The sequence below is a fragment of the Rhinolophus sinicus genome, chromosome 6 (assembly GCF_057876585.1).
Source record: "Rhinolophus sinicus isolate RSI-liver-muscle chromosome 6, RSI-T2T, whole genome shotgun sequence".
In the NCBI taxonomy this organism is placed as follows: domain Eukaryota; kingdom Metazoa; phylum Chordata; class Mammalia; order Chiroptera; family Rhinolophidae; genus Rhinolophus; species Rhinolophus sinicus.
The window spans coordinates 55,604,787-55,627,167 of NC_142506.1; the positions used below are offsets into that span (position 1 = coordinate 55,604,787).

General features: G+C 39.3%; 1 protein-coding gene across 1 annotated transcript in view; it reads left to right on the forward strand.

Annotated features, from left to right (window-relative positions):
- Positions 1-2,363: 2,363 nt before the first annotated feature.
- The window catches only part of ACBD3 (acyl-CoA binding domain containing 3), a 31,092-nt gene continuing 11,074 nt past the window's right edge, over positions 2,364-22,381 (forward strand). The window contains exons 1-5 of the mRNA XM_019730907.3: positions 2,364-2,718; positions 16,245-16,386; positions 17,020-17,160; positions 19,703-19,861; positions 21,494-21,668. Of these exons, the coding sequence (XP_019586466.3) occupies positions 2,433-2,718; positions 16,245-16,386; positions 17,020-17,160; positions 19,703-19,861; positions 21,494-21,668 (903 nt within the window). The 5' untranslated portion in view covers positions 2,364-2,432. The remainder of the gene's footprint in view (positions 2,719-16,244; positions 16,387-17,019; positions 17,161-19,702; positions 19,862-21,493; positions 21,669-22,381) is intronic.

The following is a 22,381-nucleotide window of genomic DNA, read 5'->3' on the forward strand; positions in this document are numbered from 1 at the left end:
AAAGTCAGTAATGATTAGTTTATCATATTTTACCTGTCCGTCTTCCCAGGTGTATTCTATAGGTTTTAATATTTATACTGTTTTTAAAAATGTGTTTTTCTGCTGACAAAAGAAATGCTTTTTGTAGAAAACTTGAAAAACAGCATCTGTAACAACATGAAATAGAGTTGTGTTTACCAATCTCATTATCACCCTCAAAAGTTATTGAATACTAATGCTAGAACACCGAGCTAGACACAGCAAGGTAAGATATTTATGACTTCCTAGAGGTTAGGCCTTGTAATATGCATATTTTTAAAGTAATTAAAGCTAAATCTAAAGATCCCAGCTAAGTAGAAAAAAAGAAACCACTTGGCTTGGAGTAATAGAATTAGTTTTGAGTCCCCTACAACTATTAGAAGTGAGTTTACCATAAATTAATGAAACTTAAGCTTCCGGGTCCCTCACTTACCTAGGCCCTTTCCAAGGCCCTTGAATGAGCACTAGCAATATATTCACCTGGTCAAATGTTTCTGTAAAAGTTTCTAAAGTAAGATGTTTAAGACCACTGTCTCTTTGCATTCTGACTTCCTTCCATCGTTCCTCCTCTGTGTTAGGTGGTACAGGAATGGCCATGGGCATTTTTAGGATCTGGCTAAGGGGACAATGATTGAATTAGGGATACATTTAATTTGGGATTAGAGGCATGCATTTATGTGGTCTGCAGTCATTTCCGCACACTGTTAAATTATTGCTCACCGTGGGGGTGGGAATGGCTTTCTGGAATACACCTACTGCCCATTATGCCAACTCAACCAGGACCATGTCACAAAGGTGCAGGGCCAGATGGCAAAGACACTCTGTGATGCCTGGCACAGGAACTGTATGAGTGGTGGAGGAGAAACACTATTTGAAAGAAAAGGAGAAATTAGTCCCTCAGAAAATCCTTCCAACCATCAGAAGTAAAAAACTGTAAGTGGAGGGAATCAGTTACCTCAATGCCTACTCTAAAATGCCTAACCTAAAATGGAGGTTCTCACTCATCAGGAATCTACCTAGTAATGTCATACTCGTATCTACAATTATAAATGCACCATACTTATTTTTGTTTTTATGTGAATCATGCTAAATGAAATATATTAGAATTCCTGAGTTTATGTAGTTGAACCATAGTGAGTCTATATGTGAAGTCACATTTTTTTCATCTTAATGGATCAGATCTCCTCTTAATGTAGCAGATAAATCTTGTCCCGAAAAACACAAGGGAGCCGGAAAAACCATATACAAAATTGCCATTGAAGCAGCAAAACAGCCCTGAAATATTATAGCTCACGTGTGAGAGAAACTTGATAATGGGTTTCCCCAAATTTGACAATAAACCTAAAAAAGAACACTAATGTCAGTAAAGAGTTGTGAAGCTGAAATTTATAAACCATAATAAAAAAACCTAATTTGTGATCACCACGCTAAAAAAGACTGATCTATCTTAATAGAAAATAGTACAAAATAATTGTCATAGGAAAAGGTGATCAAAAGTACGCAACCAAAAACGTGGGGAAAATGATCATAAATGGTGTCCATAAAGTCATCTAGAAACACAGGTGAATATGCGTATCTTTAAAAAAGTACAATAAATTATGTTTCTGGACTTTCGGACGCCCTGTAGAAGTGGGCCGGCAATTAATAAGAATGTTATGGTTATGTGTATGTTTGTGGGTTTTATTAACTTTTCAAAATGTTATTTGTGACTTCTTTCACATTCTAAATATATATTCATTTCCATACCTAACTTTCTGCTCCTAATATTTGGTATTTTTTTCTTAATGAGGGTCCCACCAGTTGTTTGAGCTTGCATTCCCGCAAAACCAGCATTTGCCGGTTTCCAACCACCTCAGAGAAGCCACTGAATTTCTCTGCAGCCTGTTTCCTTTTCCAAAAAAAATGTATTTGTCGGGCATTTCCTGAGTTGCTGGGAAGACCATATGAAAACTGGTGGGCTAGAGTTTTGACAGCCAAACTCTGCAAATGGGAAGGGTCTTTGACCTGGAGGGTAGGGCACTTGCCTGGAGTCACCAGGCCCGCACAGACCACACGCGGGGCTTCTCCGCCCCCCGCCCTCCGAGACAGCAACACCAGCGGGACAGAGCCGAGCGGCGGGGGCGGTGGGGACCGGGCAGGGGGCGTAACACACCCTCCCCACCCGAGGGGATGAGGTGGGAACGGAGGCAGGGCGCTCAGGACCCACGGGAACTGGGGGGAGTGACGCATGGTTGGACAGAGGGCACAACTGCTGGTGTTGAAGGGGCGGGGCACTAGGCCTCAACTCCTTTCTCGGAGCCTTGGAGCCTTCTCAGCACCGGAAGTTCCGGTGTCGATCAGTGGAGGTCAGAGGTCAGCAGGAAGTCGATACGTGGCCGCCGCCTGTCCCCGCTGAGGAGGCACAGCAGCCGGAGATGGCGGCGGTGCTGAACGCGGAGCGACTCGAGGTCTCCGTCGACGGCCTCACGCTAAGCCCGGACTCGGAGGAGCGGCCCGGTGCAGAGGGCGCCCCGCTGTTGCCGCCGCCTCTGCCACCGCCTTCTCCTCCCGGGGCCGGCCGGAGCCCGGGCGCCACCGGCGAGCACCCGGAGCCCGGGGAGGCGACGGCTGGGGGCGCGGCGGAGGAGGCGCGGCGGCTGGAGCAGCACTGGGGCTTCGGCCTGGAGGAGCTGTACGGCCTGGCGCTGCGCTTCTTCAAAGGTGAGCGGGACCGGCCCCGCCCCGCCGCCGCTGCCGGACCCCGGAGCCCGGCCCGGAATGTGGCCCCTAAGGGGACTAACCAGTCTCACCTCACCCACCCGTACTGGGCCGCGGCCGCGGGAGCAGGGCTCCGTCCTTGGGGGTACCCGAAGTTTGTCACTACCCGCTCGGCCACTGGGTCACACCCCTGCGGGGCCTGGAACCTTGGTGTAGCCGTCCGAGTCCCGCCTCCCTGAGGTTACGGGGCATTTTACCTGATTTAGCTTCTCGGGTTTCCACCGGCCGTGGTGGAAGAATGAGTCCTCTCTTTCTTAGCGGATCCCATTCTGGAATTTTTCGACCGTCACGTTTTTTTTCATGTTTTCTGTAGCTTGGCCTATCACACCCCACCGATTTATAACCTTTTCCCGTAGTAGAAGAAATCTTTTCCCAGGTTCCCTACCTACCCTTTCCAGTCATTCTGGGGGACCATAAACTCGAATAGGACCTGATCACCTGGCAGTATTGATGTGGCAGAAGGAAGTAAAGTATTAAGCTAACACATCCCCCTCTGGCTTGTCAAACTCTTAAGAGAAGGGATGCCAGCTATGTTCTAGTAACTTCTAGAAGGTTAAAATTTTACCTTGTAAGCCATGTGCCAAGAGCGAATTCTCAGAGTAAGAGTTAAAAGTACCCTTGTGCTTCTCGCAGAATAAGCTGTTAAAATGTCTCGTCTTAGAGCAAGATTGTGGTGTGTGGGATTTTTTAACTGGGTGGTTGATTCACGTCGTCAAATGGTGGTGATAACAGTCCCATGATACCAGTCAGTGGGAAAGACTGACGAAAAGTCCGTTAGTTTGATGCTTAGAGATATTTAGTGCTTGTGAGCCCGATGAGCAAAGAGAGACATCGGCAAATGAAACTTTAAAAATGGTTACTAGGTTCCATATACATTCCAGAACATCATATTTATGACACATTACAGAGGGAGTACCTTTTGGAGTACACATTTTACTAGCTGAAGTTGAGTAGTTCTGTGTACCGTGTTTCCCCCAAAATAAGACCTAGCCAGGCAATCAGCTCTAATCGTCTTTTGGAGCAAAAATTAATATAAGACCCGGTCTTATTTTACTGTAAGACCCGGTCTAATATTAATATAACATAACATAACAGCAGCTCTTATATTAATTTTTGCTCCAGAAGATGCATTAGAGCTGATTGTCTGGCTAGGTCTTGTTTTCGGGGAAACGGAGTAGTGATACATGCAAAAATTATTTGCTGTTTCTCAAAATAACTTTAATTGTGCAGACTAATGAAAGTTTCTCTTTTATAAAATTTCCAGAACAGTTGATCATTCCACATTCATTATACTTTGTGTTAAAAAGTTTACCCTTGAAATAATCGTCGTTGCACAATGAGTTCAGCCCTCTGTGCACTACCTAGCTTGGGGAATTGGAAATTGCCAATGGGTTTTGGGTCACTTGACCCTTGAATTTAGAGTTTCTTGTGGTGATATCACTTATATAAAAACGTGGTGGTTTCTGTACAATTCATATAACTACATTTTACCTTAAATTTTTATTCTTAGAACTTATTTTTCCAGGGTTCAGTAAAGTTAGAGTATATTGTAGCAGAATAGTGTGTAAGAATAGAAAAGAACCGACTTCTAAGCCTGGCGTTTGTCACGTGACTAACAAAAAATAAATGGTAATTTTACCTTCTGAGCCTGTCTTATTTGAAATTAGTAGTATATGTTCTTTGAAAGATTAAAACATTATGATGTACAGTAAATTTAGCTTTGGGTCAGGAAGCCCTGGATTCTATTGGTAAACTAGACAATGAACTTTCCTCTTCCAGATTCAGTCTTCATATGTATACATACATATTACTATATATATATACTTATATATATGGATTAAATGAGATTTGATGCCTCATATTTAATATTTAGTGGTCTAAACCTAATATTTTGCTGAGTGGCAGGACTCCTAGGGGAACCTGTAGTTTGGGGTCCTAGTTATCAGTCACCTTAGAGGAAAAAAAAGCTGCATTGAAAGGTATGGTTCAGTCAGTTCCTAAATTAAGCTTTCAAAGCATTATCCAAGTACTGAAAAGAAGAAATAGTGTAACAATTAAAAGCTACCTTTCTGCGTGGATCATTGCAGAGTTAGCAATGAAGAGGCTGTTAGTACATGAGATGCCTAATTGGGAGGCGGAGGAAGGAAGGATCTGGAAGCAGTCAGAAGAATTATGGGAGGTGGGATGAGAAATATGTTGCTGCTTTTGTTTTAATGTGTGAATTTTCCAGTGTAATACTTGGCATTTTTATTAGTCTTGTAAGGACTTCTAATTCTAACAGATGACTATTTTGTAGTTCTGTATTCATATCTCACAAGAATTAGACTTAACATCATTACACTTTATTTTCCACTGTGGAATAAATATGAATCTTGAAAGTATGGATATCTTTTTTCCATGGAAAATAACTTGGATGAGAATCAGGAACCCTGTCTTTCATTCTGTCCCTGTCATAGTGGTTACAGGCCAGTGATAGAACCCATCATGTCAACTACCTACCCTCTTAATTTTATGAAAGTAAAAGTAAAATAATAGGTGAAAATACGGACAAATACAAGTTGGCATTTCATCATCTAAACTTTAGACATTGTTGAGTCCGTATGGTGGATAAAATTTTATATTAGATTACCACTATAAATGAATAGTCCATTCCCTTTTGCTACTAAGGAATTTAGAGGCCCAAGGAGGAGTTAAGGACCCAGTGATACTGCAATACACTCTGGAGGATCCAGGGAACAAATGCCATTTCAGAGGGGAAAGGCATGTGTGTCTGGGAAATGGCAAATGTGAAGTAGTTTGATGGAGAAAGCTGGGAAGGTAAGTTGTCAGATCCTTGGAATGATTTGATTGCCATTGTAAAGAGCCTTTTTGTCAGTAGACCAGAACCATTGAAGGTTTTTAAAGGGAGGAGCAAAGTTGCCCAATTCTAGTTTAGCAAGATTAAGCTGGTTTTCTTATCTATATGGGTTATGGACTAAATTGGTTGACTTTATTGTAGCCTTCATACTTTTTGGATAGAATTAACCTGGGGAGTTGTACTTTGGTTTTTAGAGTTCTTAGAGATGAATTTTTCCTTCTCTAACACTTTGTTACCTCATTCATTACCTTAAGCTGGTAGGTGGTTGCATTAATTTAAAATTCCAGAGCAGTAATTGCCACCAGTTACTGAGCAGATGTTCACTAAATGTCAGGTTCTATTTTTGTGTATATTGTATATACACAATTTTGTTTAATCCTCCACAAGCCCTTCCTTTAGTGAGGGTATTATCCTTGTTTCTTAGTTAAGGAACTTGCCCCAGGCCACTCAGTTGTTAACGGTATGAGGCAGGATTCCAGGCAGGATTTGAGGCAAGGTTCGTTCTCAGTCTGATTCCAAAGACAGTTCTCCCACTATAGGAGATGAACAGCAAGTAGGAACCCTGGTTTCTGGTGGTGTTCTGAGGAAAATACTCAAAACTATCCTATTGCCTTATCACATCTTGGAACTTCTCTAATATATTTGCTTGCAAATACTAAGGGCTAATGAATGGAATGATTTATATTGTTTTTCTGCACGTGATCACTTTATCCAGTCTCTTCAGATATCTGGAAAAGTAAAGGGTGAGAAAACCATATCCTCTGAATTCCTCCACAACGTTGCTATCAGGTTTGAAATATTGATTGTAATGTGTGTGTGGGGGTCCCCTCTAAAGGACTGAAATAAATGTGCCCATCAAACATATTGATATGCTAAATCCCACTCCTAATAGAATAGTAGACCTTTTATGAGGCCTGCATTCAGCTAACCTAATGATTGTTTTTTACTCTTGTGAATTGAAAATGAATGTGTTTTAATTCGTTAGGGATTGAAAAATGGTGATATTCTGTCTTTACTTCATAATACTTTCCCTTATATACTATTTGTTTTGGGGTACGGTTCAAATAGGAAAGATAAATGCTGCTTTCCCTTTATTAAATTGACAAATAATGAGTTGTTCCCTAGCAGCCTCAAAAGGTGGTGATTTTTAAAATGTCATTAGGTACGCATGTTTTAAATATACTTGTTTTGTTTTTAGCTCTTATTGATGCTAAAATTGTACCATCTTTAGCAAGTGGGATTTCAAATTGGCTTCTAAGTTCCTTTGACATGACTAGTTGTCTTCCATAGCTTCCTTGCTATCTGTTATGATGAGATATGCCAGATTCATCTTAGACATATCCTGCCTCAGAAGAATCAGCCATTTCTCCAAGGAGATATGGTTCCTTTTAATGGAAAATGGCATTTGAAGAGCTATAACCTGGGTATTAGGAGTTGGGTGCTCATTGCTGCTGGATTGGTCATTATTTCTAGGCCTTTTCAGTAGACAGATCTGGGAGTGGGGGGCCTGTGAGGGGAGTATTTTTGAGGGTGTGATATGTAAAAGGAAAATGTAGTTGAATTTGGAGGAACTTAAGTGTTGGACTCTTTCTGATTTGAATAGGGAATTGTTCATGCGTTTGGGCTGGCATTGCTGTCGCTTACACTCAGTTACATTACTGGTAGCAGGGAAAGGAATCATATGGATGTGCCAGAATGGCTCCATTTCCTTTTGTCTTCTTTAAACATAAGCATCTACAGGAACTTTTGTAAGTGGCCCCATTAATGTTTTAAAATACTGTCCAGGTGTAATTTATTCCTTGGTAACTTACATATAATCAGTATGTGCCTCCTACACTTAAGTGGTAGCCTTAGATAGTTTTCCAATTTAACTGTTACTGTCAAATATTTATTAAATTTTGAGTTTATTTTTCCTTTCTTTATTGTCTTCACCTTTAGACAGGAGAGTATACTAATATAGGAGGACATGTGGACCTAAGAGACAGTTGTAAGAAACAAAATTAAAGCCACCAACAATAGTAATGCCTTTTAAACATTTGACTTTTTTGTTTGCTAGTTCATATTACATTTGAGCTGAACTAAAGTTTTCCTTTGAGGACTGGATTCAAGGATGTGTTTATATGTGTTTTCACATATGTGATTTTTAACATTTGCCTGAGGCCTCCTATTCAGTTACGACACATGCAGAAAATACACAAATCAACAATGAATTTTCACAAAGTGAACACAGACTGATAACCAATACCCAGAAGATGATAATATTTACTTTTATCAGTTAACTAAAATGAGAACTACTCTGGCTCAGTATTTAGGAAGTTGAGCTCTGGAGTCAACACTACCTGGGTATTTTTTCCTAGTTCTGCCACTCAGTTGTTTAAACTCTATGCCTTTCTTTACTGAAAAGGATATAAGGATATAAGAATTATATAAGAATATATAATACATATATATTATATAAATAATATACATATAAGATATAAGAATGATAAGGTTTGTGTGTGTGTGTGTGTGTGTGTGTGTGTATATATGTAAACTTGTAGCAGAGTACCTTGCAATTGGTATTCTGTGGCTGCTTATGTTGAAGAGGAGAGATTACTGAGAATTTATTATGGAGTATGTTGACTTAATGGGGGATAAAGTCAACTTTTATTAAGCACTTTGTACATGCTAGTCAATTTCGATTGCTTTATATTCGTTGACTCAGAAATACTGCATTGTATTATACTTATAAGTAGTATAAGAATTTATCAGTTTTTTTCTCAGTCCAACATGGGAGAGATATGGTTTTAATTTTAATATTTCTAAAGCATGGGTTTTATTCAGAGTGTATTCTCTGTGAGGCCACAGTGTGATAGGGCCCTGAAAGAAAGCATTTGATTTTAGGCTGTCGCGGTGGAAATACAGTGTCTAGGGTGAGGGAAGGGGGATCCTCGATGGTCCCGCTTTCTCTGCACGGATCGCACAAGCCCTGGACACCGCTTTCAGTTTGCAGCAGCATCCTTTAGGGTTACAAACAAAATGGAGCTCTTTCAGGAGAGAGCAACTTGTACAGTGTGGGAATTCAAAGCCCTGCCATCCTTGTCATAAGGGCTGCCGTTTAGCCAGCATCTGCTCTCTGCAGGCACTATGCCACGGCTTTGGAACACATGTCCAACCCTCACAAGAACCCCAGGGACAAGTTAGTATCTCCATTTTGTTGATAACAACACTGAGGCTCCGAAAGGTTAAGTAACCTTCTGTGATATAGTTAGTAGCAGAGCTGGGATTTAAACATAGATTTATAGGAGGTGTACATGAAAAGGCTGGGGTTATTTAGCCTAGAGAATAGAGAACTCGGTAAATATGATGGGTATTTTGTGGCTTTTTTGAGGTCTCATCTGTTAGGTGTGTTTTATTGAATGCTGAGGGCTAGAAATAGATCCTGTAGATAGAAATGAGAGCAATCAACTCAGAATAAAGAACTGAAAACCACAGCTGTCCAAAGATGGACTAGACTGCGTAGGGACAGTGAATTCCCATCACCAGGAAGTGTTCAAGCACAAGTTAGCAATTGCTAGGTGGATATGCTTTAACTCCTTTACCTTAATCTTTCGTGTGTCCACTACAGGTTTTTTTCTTTGTGGTTACCATGAGGCTTATATAAAATATTTTATAGCCATACTAGTTTAAGTTCACAGCTTCTGCAGCATACAGAAACTGTACTTCTCCCTCTCTGCATTTTAGGTTATTGATGTTACAGTTGACATCTTTTTTATGTTGTGTATCCAGTAACATTATTGGAGGCCAAGTAGATATGTAGGGGGGATCTGAGCTTTGGTTGTGTAATTGAGTTACCACTCTTTAATATCCTTTCCAACTCATTGATTTTTATGGCTTTCATTTCATCAAATAAAGGCTAAAAGGGACATTGAAATAATTTGTTACATCTCTCTACCTTTACCACCAGAGAGAAGGGAAAAATATGATTTCTCCATAAACTTACTCTAGAAGTTGAGGTGTGAGACTAATAACCTTGTGAATGAATAATTTCCAGTGGAAGGGACTTAATTTTAATCTTGCAGACCTTTGGGCTTGGTTACTGTGATTATAACACTATTTTCAAATTATTTATGCTGTTTTACTAGAACTGTAAAGTTAAATACTTATGAATTTAACAAGAACATAATCTAGAAGCCATTTCTATCTTTAATTGCTTGGGAAAATGTGTTTTGTTTATGATACCGGTTTTCTATCACTCCTGTAACAAATTACCACAGATATAGTGGCTTAAAACAACACATACTGTTAAGACAGTTCTGGATGCCAGAAGTTCAAAATGGGTCTCACTGGGTTTAAAAAAAAAAGTGTCAGCAGAGCTGTGTTCCTTCTGGAGACTAAGAGAGAATCTGTTGCCTCGCCTAGAAACTTCTAGAGGCCACCTGAATGCTTTGGCTTATGGCCCCTTCTTCCATCTTCAAATCGAGCAACATAACGTCTTCAAATCTCCTCCTGACTCTTCTTTCCCTACTTCCATTTATAAGGGCCATTGTGATTTATTCCAGGATAAGGTCAGCTGCAACTTTAAGGCCCTGTTTCTCATGTAAGGTAACATGTTCATTCATGAGTGCTGAGGATGAGGAGGTAGACATCTTTAGGGGTAGACATATGCCTACCACACATGTCATAGTGTCTTATGAACTGACTATTGAAATTGAGCGTGTGGATTTACTCATTTGATCTTCTTCTCAAAGTGGAAACCAAAGCAATTTAAAAGGTCAAGTTGCACTATAAAATTTATAATTAAAAATAGCCATCCCCTATCTCTCTTTTTCCCCATCTCTAAGACCCTTTCCTCTTGAAACCATTTTCCATTATTTTAACTGTTTGTTCTATATTTGTCTTCATTCACTTCTATGTGTGTGTTTCTCTTCTTCCCTCTTCCCAAACTCCCAATTTTATACTACATTTTGTGATTAAATTAATGCCAGTTGTTTACATTTGTATTACTACTCATTGCTGAGACAGATCAGACTTTGATTATATTTTCATATTTTCATTCTTATGCAAACTCTGGCTTTCACGTAGTTAGAGGCAATTATTATTTGTTTTCTTTGTCCTCAGGTAAACACTTTTTTTTTTTAACTTTTATTTATTTAAGTGTGTTTTTCCAGGACCCATCAGTTCCAAGTCAATCTAGTTGTGGAGGGTACAGCTCACTGGCCGATGTGGGAATCGAACTGGCAACCTTGTTAAGAGCACTGCGCTCTAACCAACTGACCAGCTGCCCCCAATTTCCAAGAGTTTTTATTCTCTGAATGGTCTTTCTGGTACACTGATATTAAATATAAATTCTGGTTTTTGTTTATTTAAAAAATCTCTTTAGACTTTTTTTCCCCCCATGTTTGAAGCTTTCTCGTATGTCTGGTGATCCTTGGGTATTCATTCATTGTTAAAGGGTAAGGCACTGCACAGCTCAGTGAAACCTCGAGTAGAAGGCAGAGGTGTCATATGGAAATCCTCAAACGTTAGTATCTTTCATGTTAGTATGTGTAGGTCTTTTCTTTTGGGTGAGTTTTTCAGGAAAATACTCCTGTCTCCTGCCTGGGATGTATGAACCTAGTTGCCAGCATTCAGGAATTAGACAGGAGAAGGAAGGGTGGGTGGAAGTTGTTCACCGTTTACTAGGGAAGTTTTCCTTTCATTTCTGTTTTGACTCCTGTGGTTCCCTCCCAGCCTGCTGTCCTCCCACCTGGAGCTCCTGTAATTCCTGTTCTCAAGAATGCATCCAGACCTCTGCTAAAGTAGGGGCCAGGTAGCCATCTGCCTGCTGAGGGTTGCCAGATGCAGTGAGAGAGAAATTTTGAACCAAAGCCCCTGTTTTTATCTAGACTCCAGCTTTTAAAGAGCCTAGAGCCTTCAATTCTGGAACCTTTCCAGGCTTCTCTAAATTGGCTTCCTTATTCCTTTTAGTGGGGTTTCATTGAGGATCAGAGGTAATTGTGTGTGTTCAATGCACCATGTTTAACTGGAAATATATATATATATATATATTGGAATTATATATATACTGGAATTATATATATACGAGTATGTGTGTGTATATATGTTTTCTATCCTTTTAATTATATTTGAATTTTTAAAAATAATATGGAACTGATTTGGCTTTTGAATTTACTTCTAGTCCAGGGTCAGCAAAGTTTTCCTGTAAAGGGCCAGATAGTAAATAATTTAGGCCTTTTATTTTAATTATTTAAATATTTTTAAGGTCACATGTGGTCTTTGTATTATTTGTTTTTGTTTGTTTTTGCTTTTTGTTATTGTACAATCCTTAAAAAAAAAAAAAAAAGCCATTCTTAGGTCACAGGCCTTAAAAAAGAAAAGAAAAAAACAGCTGTGGGCCGAGCTGGTCCAGTTTGCCAATCCCTGCTTTAATCTGTCCCCTTTAGGTAAAATAGGTTTTTAACCTGACTTTTATTGGTCTTCCATTTTATAGGAAATGAACTTTTTAAAGAATAATTGTTGCTGGACAAGTGCCAACAAGTAATCCCTTTCAGTCCTTTGGTTGACAATGACTAGCTTTGTAGTCATTTCTCCAGGTACCTAGAGGCAGTCATTTTCTACTTCTCATTGATGTGTTTTTTTACACTCTTGCACCTGAAAAACATCTCTGCATCTTCTTTCCAAGCCTAATTTATGTTTGTCTTTTTGATGGCTATAGAGGAGGATTCTAAAATTGATTGAATCATTACCTTTGTAATTACCTCTGAGTGTAGGAGTCTAGGCTAATGCCAGCGTTCCTGTTTATCAGGACCGAAAGCAAACTTTTCTTTAGGAACATGGTCTTGGCTAAAGAGTTTTGCATTTTAGCAAGGCTTTTTCTTGTGTTTATGCAGTTAATAGTAGTTACACCTTTTTCCTTACTATGTTTAGAGCCTATGGAACCAGAAATAATTTAGAATAAAATTATTCTCATCTAACTCAAACAACTAAACAAACCTTTGTGATGTGTGAACCAGAGCCATCTGAAGAGTAAAAGAGAAGTAACTGTTTTTGTAATGTTGTAGTAGTCTGCCTAACAATGCAGATTGTGTAGAGTTTTCATTTTCTGTGTTTTCTTTGAAATTTAGAACGTCCATTCACTGTGGGCTGTCCTATACCAGAGGTGGTTGGGATTCTAAGCACATCCTCCTGGGTTTTGTATATTCCTCAGGCGGGAATCATTGACCTGTTAACCTGTCCCAAAGGCTGAAAGATAAGTTGCCTTGGCTTTTAAAAAATGTAAAAGAAAAAAGTGTATGTGTGTTTGATGTAAAAGTACATGTGCATATTGAAGAAAATTTGGGAAATCAAAAATGAAGAAAAAATTCATCAGTAATCCAGTCTTTCAGAAGTAATGACTAGTATTAACAGTTTGGTATGCTTCTTTTTCTTTGATTTTTTTTTTTTTTTTTGAGACAAATTTGGTCCCCAACTAGAATAATGATGAATTTGAAGATTCAGTAATAGGACTTAAAGGAAGGATTATACAGCAAGTCCTGTACCTGCTGTAAAAGATTCTGTGGAAATGCCAATAAAATTCACAAGAACAGATGTACTGTTTTGTTCATTCTCACCGAAATTGACTCGCAAAGTCAGTTATCTTCTTTAGTGAGATTTGTTGAACGTGGTTTTGGTTATGAGTGCCTGTGAACAAAGTATGGAGCTAAGCACGGGTTCAAGGTGGTGAACAGATTTCTTTGACTACTTTACCAGAACTAACACTTAAAAACATATTTCTCTTTTGAAAAATCCTTTATGGATTGGCAGTATATTCTTAATTCTGTCAAGCGAGAGGTTCCAATTTTTTCTGCAGCTCAGTCTAACTGACTGCCTCACGTAGTTGTCATTTTAATAGCTGTAGAATCTGTTCAGTGGATTACTGTAATATAAGCATTGCGTTATTGTTGAATAGTTAGATTAGTTTTTTAATTTTAAATAATACAGAAGTGAACAGGGGTAACCCCGTTTTTCTTGCTCAGCTAATTTTCAAGTTTGCATGTCAGAGATTCATTGGGAAGAGAATGAAATAAAGAGCAATTCTTTTAGACTTGTTGATTGAAAGATAATATCAAGGTGTATTTTGTTTTTGTAAACTCGAATCCATTTTGATTTATTTTGATTACATGCTATATTGGAATTTAATGCAACCACCGGCCCAACCTAAGGAGTTGGAACAAGTCTACTTTATTACCTTATTGACGTAGTTTTATTTTTTCTACTAGGCCAGAAGTAAACTCTAAAATAATCTTTATCTCAGTATAATTTTATTTGTTTGCAATATATATATATTAAATATGCACCTGGACACAATTATTTGCTGTATTATATTTGCCAAGTTACAAATTTTTAACTGAACTCAATAGTTTGTGAGCTGCATGAGGGCAGTGAATCCCTCGTGTCTAGCACAATGATTTGCTCATGGGGGATCAGTAAATATTAAGTTCAGTGAATGAGTATAAAAAAGATGTTATGTAATGTCCGTCATTGATTGAAATAGCATTCTAGGGTTAGTTTTTTGGACTGGGAATTGCCTTTTAGTTGGTAATTATAGGACTATGATAATCCTGTTCTAAAAGCTTTAGAGGAAGTTCCTGTTCTACCTGCTAGTAATAGTCTGGGGATATTGTTTGCTCAGTAGCCAAGACATATGGCAGGTCCACAGGTTACGGAGTTGTTTCAGTTTTTATTAAGTAAGTTCAGTGCTCCAGTTTTGTCTTTTTTTAATATTTATTTTTTCCAAGTATTGCATGAGTTTGTTCTTGATTAAAAATTCAGATGTATAGAAGTATTTGTAAATGGGAAACTCCTCTTCAATCCCCACTCACTAGTTTTGCCAGTCACTTCTCCAGAGGCAGAACCTCTGACCAGTTCAGTTTGTTCTTCCACACATTTTCCTTTGAAATACTGACATATTGCAAGTAAGGTTTAAATTGCTCTTTGATCACCACTCCTAATCCTAGCTTCCTGCCATTTTTTCATTCTCATTTATTCAGTGTGACTCTTTTTAGATCATTTTCTTTGTATTTACATTCATATAAATGGACTTGTAGACTATATATGTGGGTGTGTTTATATGCTGTGTTTCAACTGCCAGTTATAACTGTAAAATACCATAGATTACAAAAATCTAATCTGCTTTTAAAGATGTTAAAGTGGGTGGTGGGGAGGGTTCTTAAAATTGATGAAATATATTTTGTATCATTTTATGCAGCTTGCTTTTTTCACTTAACGATATTTCCTAAACTTACTTCATTTATACCACAGTTTGAATATTTAGCCACTCCCTTATTGAGGAACTTTTAAGTTGTTTATGGGAACAAGAAAGTGATGCTACCGTGAATATACCTTTGTCCGCCTCCTTCTATGTATGTGGGGTGTTCAGCAAGGGTAGATAATGAGAATTGGGATTACTGGATCATAGGGCATGCACATTTATAATTTTGAAATATGTTGCCAAATTGCCCTCCAAGATACAAGATAACTGTAATGGTTTATGCTTTCAACATTAGTATATGAGAGTGGGTGTTTCGGGTAACTCTTAATATTATTTAACTTTTTTTTGACCCCTCTGACAGCAGAGGGGGTCTTGGTATTTAATGGTTCAATTTCCATTTCCTTGACTAGTGAGGTTGAATGTTTTGGGTGCTTATTGGCAACTTCTGTGTTTTTTTTCTCCTCTGCATTTCCTGTGTATAACCTTTAACCCATATTCTGTTATCAGTGATTTTATTTTGGTGGCCACTATGTGCATGCATAAAATTTGCAGGCAATATATACTTGATACTTCCTTCCACCACCACCCCCGAAATTTGGTAGTCTCATTATCATTGGAATCAACTAGTAATTAATGCTTCCATTTATCAAAGAAGCGAAACTATTCTCAGGATTTTCCATTTTATCAGCACACAAATTCATACTACATTTGAATGTTGCTGGTAGTTAAGTCTTTACAGGTCAAACTGGCTTTACTCTTAATTGCATTGGAAACCTGCAGGCGCCAACCATAAGCATCTAACTGTTACTAATAATGTCCTATTACCTTTAAAGTAGCAGTGGACTCCTTACTTTACTGATGAATGGAAAGGTTCAGTGGTTGTACATCTAGGAAGTGTCTGGGATGAAATTTAGACCTAGGTCAGCTGATTCCAGAGTCCCTTCTACCACATCAGACTGCCGCAGTGGGATGGATACATTTTGAATCTAGCCTGTATATTTAGCATATTAAAAGTGATTGATATAAGATTATTTTTTTAAAGTTTTTTTAAATGATTGAACATTTTTAATATGTCTAAAAGATATCAGTGGTACATTTGTATATGTATGCCTGACTGTAGCTTGACAGATTGGTTTCTCTGTAGTAGTTTTAATGTATTGGTACTTAGCTTCATCTAAAAAAAAAATAATTCAGCACAAAAGGTTTCTGTCTTGGCTCTATTAAAATTTAGTGTTTCCAAAAAAAAGTCTCACTGTAATGTGTTTATATGTGTCACAGGCAGTTTGTGACATACCTTATGGAAAACAGTCAGTATACAGTGCTGAAAATTATGTATTTTGCCAGTGCTAATTGTTTTCTGTGTGTTTCCTTTCCTGATAGAAAAAGATGGCAAAGCGTTTCATCCAACTTACGAAGAAAAACTGAAGCTTGTGGCACTGCATAAGCAGGTTCTTATGGGTCCATATAATCCAGACACTTGTCCTGAGGTTGGATTCTTTGATGTGTTGGGGAATGACAGGAGGTAATAGTGTTTTGTTGTATAATGAATTTAATGAGAATAATGTTGAAAAGGGTGAAGGTAGTTGGTTAAGATGTAAATAGCTGGTTCATTAGCTTAGAGTAAACTGAAACAAAGATTTTTGCTTGCAGCTTCTGGCGTCTTCAGATGTTTATCTGTTTTGGGCTTGGAGATGTTTATGGCTAACAATTGTGGAAGAAGCTTACTCTTCTGATTATGAACATAAGACAAGTACAGCTTCATTTGATTCTTCCTACAGCCATTAAAAGTATAGCCATTTAAAATACATAGTAATCGAGTCCCTTATTGGGACATATAGAGAGTTTGACAGAAAAGAATATATTGAATATTTTATTCAGTTAGGCTAAAATATACGTGAAACAAAACTTTGATACCCTTTTGCTAGTATGGAAATTATTAGCCATGCAGTTAAATTGTAGTTTATGAAGTAAGTTTGAATTGTATGTGGCACATCTAATTTAGTAAATCAGTACATACTTGTTGAAACTTGAAGTGTGAGCCTTTTGTTTGTAGTAGAATCATTCTTCATTTTAGTTATGATTGAGAATTGATATTTAGGTCTAAATTAAATTCTCATTAAGAAGAGGAGGTAACTTTTCTTGTTATTCCTTACAGGAGAGAATGGGCAGCCCTGGGAAACATGTCTAAAGAGGATGCGATGGTGGAGTTTGTCAAGCTCCTAAATAGGTGTTGCCACCTTTTTTCAACATATGTTGCATCCCACAAAATAGAGAAGGAAGAGCAAGAAAAAAAAAGGTGAAGTTTGAGGGCACAGAATACTTTATGCTTGTACAACCCAATATACTGATGTTTTTGCTTTGTGGAGTGTTCTAGATCAGGTGTCTAACTCCTCTTGGGTTTCCACTTCTTATGGTAATTGCTCAAACTTCCTGATGTGAACAGGTATTTGTATTATGAGTCTTGCGGGAGGGGCCTTGCTGCTTCCGTCTGGCTGTACCTTTAAGAGGAACCACCCATCTGTCACGGCAGCATTCCTTTTGTGTTATTACAGTAAATTTTTGAGCAAGCACAATAAACTGAACCACCCGTCCTTCCTTACCCTCTGATCTGACACACCCTTTGTGGCGGTCTCCCTTGAATTTCTAGGATATTCACATTCCGTATCCTGGTCATCAGCTGTGCTACATGCTAAGCCTTCTGTAGACGCTCCACGTTGGCTCTGGCTTCCAGATGGCTTACTCATTATTTCCAGGGGCTGGAGGGGAGCTGCTGAAAGTGCTGTTTATATTTATGGGAGTCACTGTCATGATTGTGAATGCAACAGAAGTATGGTTAGCACCTTATTTATCTAGAGGTTATATTTTCAATAACTTTGACTAAATTTTCAACATAATGAAAATGATGCTGTAAAACCAATTTTTCCTCAGGTGATATTATTCTTTGGAAACAATTGGTTTTCTGGTTTCTCGCCTTAACCTGAATTGGAAATAATAGATGAGAAAAGAAAATAGCCTGACAGTGAGGTGGAAGCCAGAAACCACGAAAAATAGACACAAGAATTATGAAAGTATGCCAGTCAGGGCCATTTCATATGAAGGTGAACTTCTCCATCACGATATTTTGACATACAATTTTTATAATTGTAGTTATAACTCCTGAGTCATCAAAAGACAGAGCACTAGATATTTATTCCTGTTTAAGACGAGAGGAAGTAGTTTAATATATTTTTTAAAATTGTTTTATCCAAAGGAAAAGTTTTGATTCATGTAAGAATGAAATGAGGTTTCTTTACTGGAAAATTCCGTCCATTGTCTAGTGCTGTTGGGTCAACAAGGTATAGCTATAATGTCTTTGGAGTATGTATTTGCTTTTTAAGTTCTTTTTTAACATATTGAATATTTAAGTTACTAGTCAACATAAAAAAGCTGCATTTTAAAAATATACTTTTGTCATGAGATGAAGGCCATATAGAATTCTTTTAAAGCATCTTTAAAAGCTAGACTTCCTCTACCTAAAGCTTAATCTCTTGTCTGGCTTGTGGAACATCTTGCCCGTGTACCAGCTGTGACACATTAAAAGTAGGTCATGTTATTACTATATTTTGAGCCTAGGCTGTGGCTCAGGTGTGTGGTTAATTATTTACAGGAGTCTGGGGGGGAAAAGTGGGGTATCGCAGACAGTTCTCCTAGTAGGACCAAGAAATAGAGTCTTCTCCGAGAATCCTCAGAAATCTTTCCTTTCATCCCGCCTTCAGCCTCCCTGTATCCCACGTCACTTGTAGGCCAGTGGCATCCATTCCTAGTGCAGCGGAGTCTGTTTTCCCTCGGGAAAGGGGCTGGGGGCGGGGCGGGGTGGAGCAGGATAAGGACTGTACCTACATTTCCAACTGTTCTTTGCTTTTTTTTTAAACTAAAAACTTTAAACTTATTTTTAATTTAGAAATAATACACAAATGTATACAATATAAATGGTTTTCATATATGAAGCACAAACTGAAAACCTTCCTGGTGGGAACCTTACCTTTAATCCTACTCTTCTCTCCGTAGATAATTGACACATTGAATGTCTTATCTTTCTAGACCTTTTTCTATGTATTTACCTGCCTTTTTATTAAACAAACAATATTAAGCGTCTTTACATATTAGGCCATTGATTCTAGCCTTTTTTTATGGCCACCTGGCATTTCTGGGTGACTGTTCATTTCTCCTCTCATGTGTTGCATGCTCTTCTTTCCAGCCCTGTGCTAAGGCCTAAGGAATGGAGTGGTGGAGATAGGCCTTCTGTGCCCTTATGCAGCATGTACTTCAGTGAGTAAGGCAGCTGCATTGCTTTCGCACAAATTTAATTGCAGTTACAGCAAGTAGTGTGAAGGAAAAGCTTGTGGTGCTGTGAGCTTATATTAGAGGGGAACCTTAGGGTATGAATATAGCATGATTTACGTAGTGTCTTACAGATGGACACTTTTTTCTATTGCTGTGCAGCAGAATTCTTGCTGTGATCTTGTCTATTGTACAGTTGACTCCATATTATAAGTGTATGCATTTCAAATTTTAATATCACACTGTTCTCTGGAAAGGTGTCAATTTCATGAAATAGTCTTAAGTTATTTATTTATTTTAAGTGTGTTTTTCCAGGACCCATCAGCTCCAAGTTAAGTAGTTGTTCCAATCTAGTTGTGGAAGGTGCAGCTCACAGTGGCCCATGTGGGGATGGAACCGGCAACCTTGTTGTTAAGAGCACCGCGCTGCAACCAACTGAGCTAACCGGCCGCCCCTTAAGTTCTTTGTAAACAGGATTCTTTGTATAGGGTTCATTCTCTCTGTCCTTTACCTTGTAGGAAGGAGGAGGAGGAGCGAAGGCGGCGTGAAGAGGAAGAAAGAGAACGTCTGCAAAAGGAGGAGGAGAAACGTAGGAAAGAAGAAGAAGAAAGGCTTAGACGGGAGGAAGAAGAGAGGAGGCGACTAGAAGAAGAGAGGCTTCGGTTGGAGCAGCAGAAGTAAGCCTGTGCTTATGTTTGAGAAGGAGAACTGCCTGCCACACAGCTGTGACGTGCCTACTGTCGTGTGCCTCACAGTCATTCTGTTTGTGTGACTGGCAGCTGGATCAGCATAGGTACCTGCCGTTTGTACCAGTGTCGCCAAGGAGCGCCTCATCTTAAGCATCATTTGGTTGCAAAAAGGAATGAATGTACTGGAAGGCTTTGGGGTTGGCTCCCAGGACCCAGGGGCTAGGACAGGAGCTGAGGCTGCTCGCTTGCTCCCTGACTCGGAGTCCATATGATCTTGTTTTTGCTTCTCTCAGGTTCTATCTCTGTTTCAGTCTTCCTGTTCTGTGCAAATTGTCACTCTCTGCTTTGGCATAAGCAAGGCTATCCCAGCTTGGATTTAGGTGGCTTTGTTTTAATGCATCTGAAAAGAGACCGGAATCTGAGAGATCCCGTTTCAAATTCCCAGGACAGGGAATCTAGTTGGTCCAGCCTGTGTCAGGTGGCCTCTAGTATAGGACTTGGGAGGAAGAGCTGTGAGAGCAACTGGCTCAGAAGAGACTGGTTTTTGAAGAGGGAGCTGTGGGTCCAAGGAGGAAGAGACTAACATCCATAAAACACTGGGGGTGGCACATAGACTAAACCAGGAAACATGAGAATCCATTGATTTCTCTTCATTAGTTCTGAGTCGATCCTCAGAAAGGCTTCAGACTGACCCAGGGCCTCATTCTACTTTGGAGAGAGGCTGTGAATATTACTCTTGGTGGGAGGGTGGGGTGTGGACCCAGTGTCATGTTCTGTTCAGGAATTTGTGAGACTTTGCTTTGTTATTTATCTATTAATAGATGGCTTTAAAGTCTTTGTTAAGTTGATCACAAAGCTTGAGAAACATGTGGTTCCTCTGTGACAAAAAGGAGAATTGTAATAGTTTACAGAAATTAGTTTCTGTAAACCAGGGGTACCCAGGTATTATTTTCAATGTTCCTCTTTAAGGCAGGCTTTAAATTAAATGCTAAGGACCCTTGCATTTTCACTGGATTTATTTATACTTACCAGGGCCACCCGTACCATCTCTTTGCTGTCTTCTGTCTCTTACTGCTTTCCATGTATTTAGGTAGAGAAGCCATGGCCAGCAGTTAAATAGCTCATTTCTGCCCTAGAGGATAGCCCGTCCTCTTACAGCATCATGGTTAAGAGTATAGGCTGAAGCCAAACTGCCTCCACTTGAACCCTGGCTCCAGCATCTATTAGCGGTGTAATCTCGCCTTTTCCTCCCTTTTGAAGCCCTGCCTCTGAGGATGGTTGTAAGAACTCAGTGGGTCAGTATGTGGCAGTGCCTTGAACACTGCCTGGCACATAGGAAGGGCACAATAAATGGGAGCAAATATGATGGTGATGATGATGATGATGTCGATATGTTTATTATTCTCTCTCTCCATCCCAAATTTTCCTTGGAAACTCTTAAGTAAAAAATTAGAAGCCAAATCTTTCTTCTGGGCCTGGGACACATGCCGATTGGTGTATATTACTTAGCTTAGTCACTTTCAAGAGTTATAAATTATAAAAATAAATAACAAGAACATTTTATTTTGTCATGAACAGTCTCCTGTAGTTAGACTAGTATATCTTTTTTAATGTTTTTAGGCAGCAGATAATGGCAGCGTTAAACTCGCAGACTGCCGTGCAGTTCCAGCAGTACGCAGCCCAGCAGTATCCAGGGAACTACGAACAGCAGCAGATTCTCATCCGCCAGTTGCAGGAGCAACACTATCAGCAGTATATGCAGCAGTTGTACCAAGTCCAGCTTGCACAGCAACAGGTACGACGGACGACCCCAGCACGCAGCCTCAGAGAGGGGTTTTAGTTTCATTGGAACCCAAGTTCTTTTTTATCAGTTGCTAATAAATTTTGCATTAGTTGGTCTGTCAGGTATAAAGTAACTCTTAGGTGACCTTTATTAAGGGAGACTTGAGTGTTGCACTGGCAATTATGAAAGAAAATATATGATACTGAAGCAACAAATGATGTGGCCACCGTTATATTGTCCTAGGGGTATTTGGGACTTGTATGGACTGAGTGTCATTCCAGTGAGTCTGAAGTAGATTCCGTTAGTGGTCCTGGAACCATGAGGACCTGGGTGGCTAACATTACTTCAGGGACTTCCCTCAGACAGTGCACTGTAATAGGCCTGGCATCTTCCAGTGGGAGAGGACCCTGTGCCCTAAGGCTGTCGGCTGGTTCTTTCTGCAGAGCTGGGTGGGTCCGTTGTGACTTCCGCCTTCCGTACAGTAACTAGACAGTGCTTCCCTGCAGAACATTGGTCATCCTCCAACGCCCTACCTGCAAAGAGTTTGCTTCCACGTGAGGAGGTGGTTTAGGGGAAAGAACATGGGGCCGGGGGTCAGATAACTGTTGGATTCTGTCCTGCCTTTGTCGTTATCTTGTTTGATCTCAGACAAGTTACCTGCTGTTCTGATTTTTCTGCCTTTTCTCCCAGTCAGTAAGAATGGGATAGGAAATCCTGGTACCTAT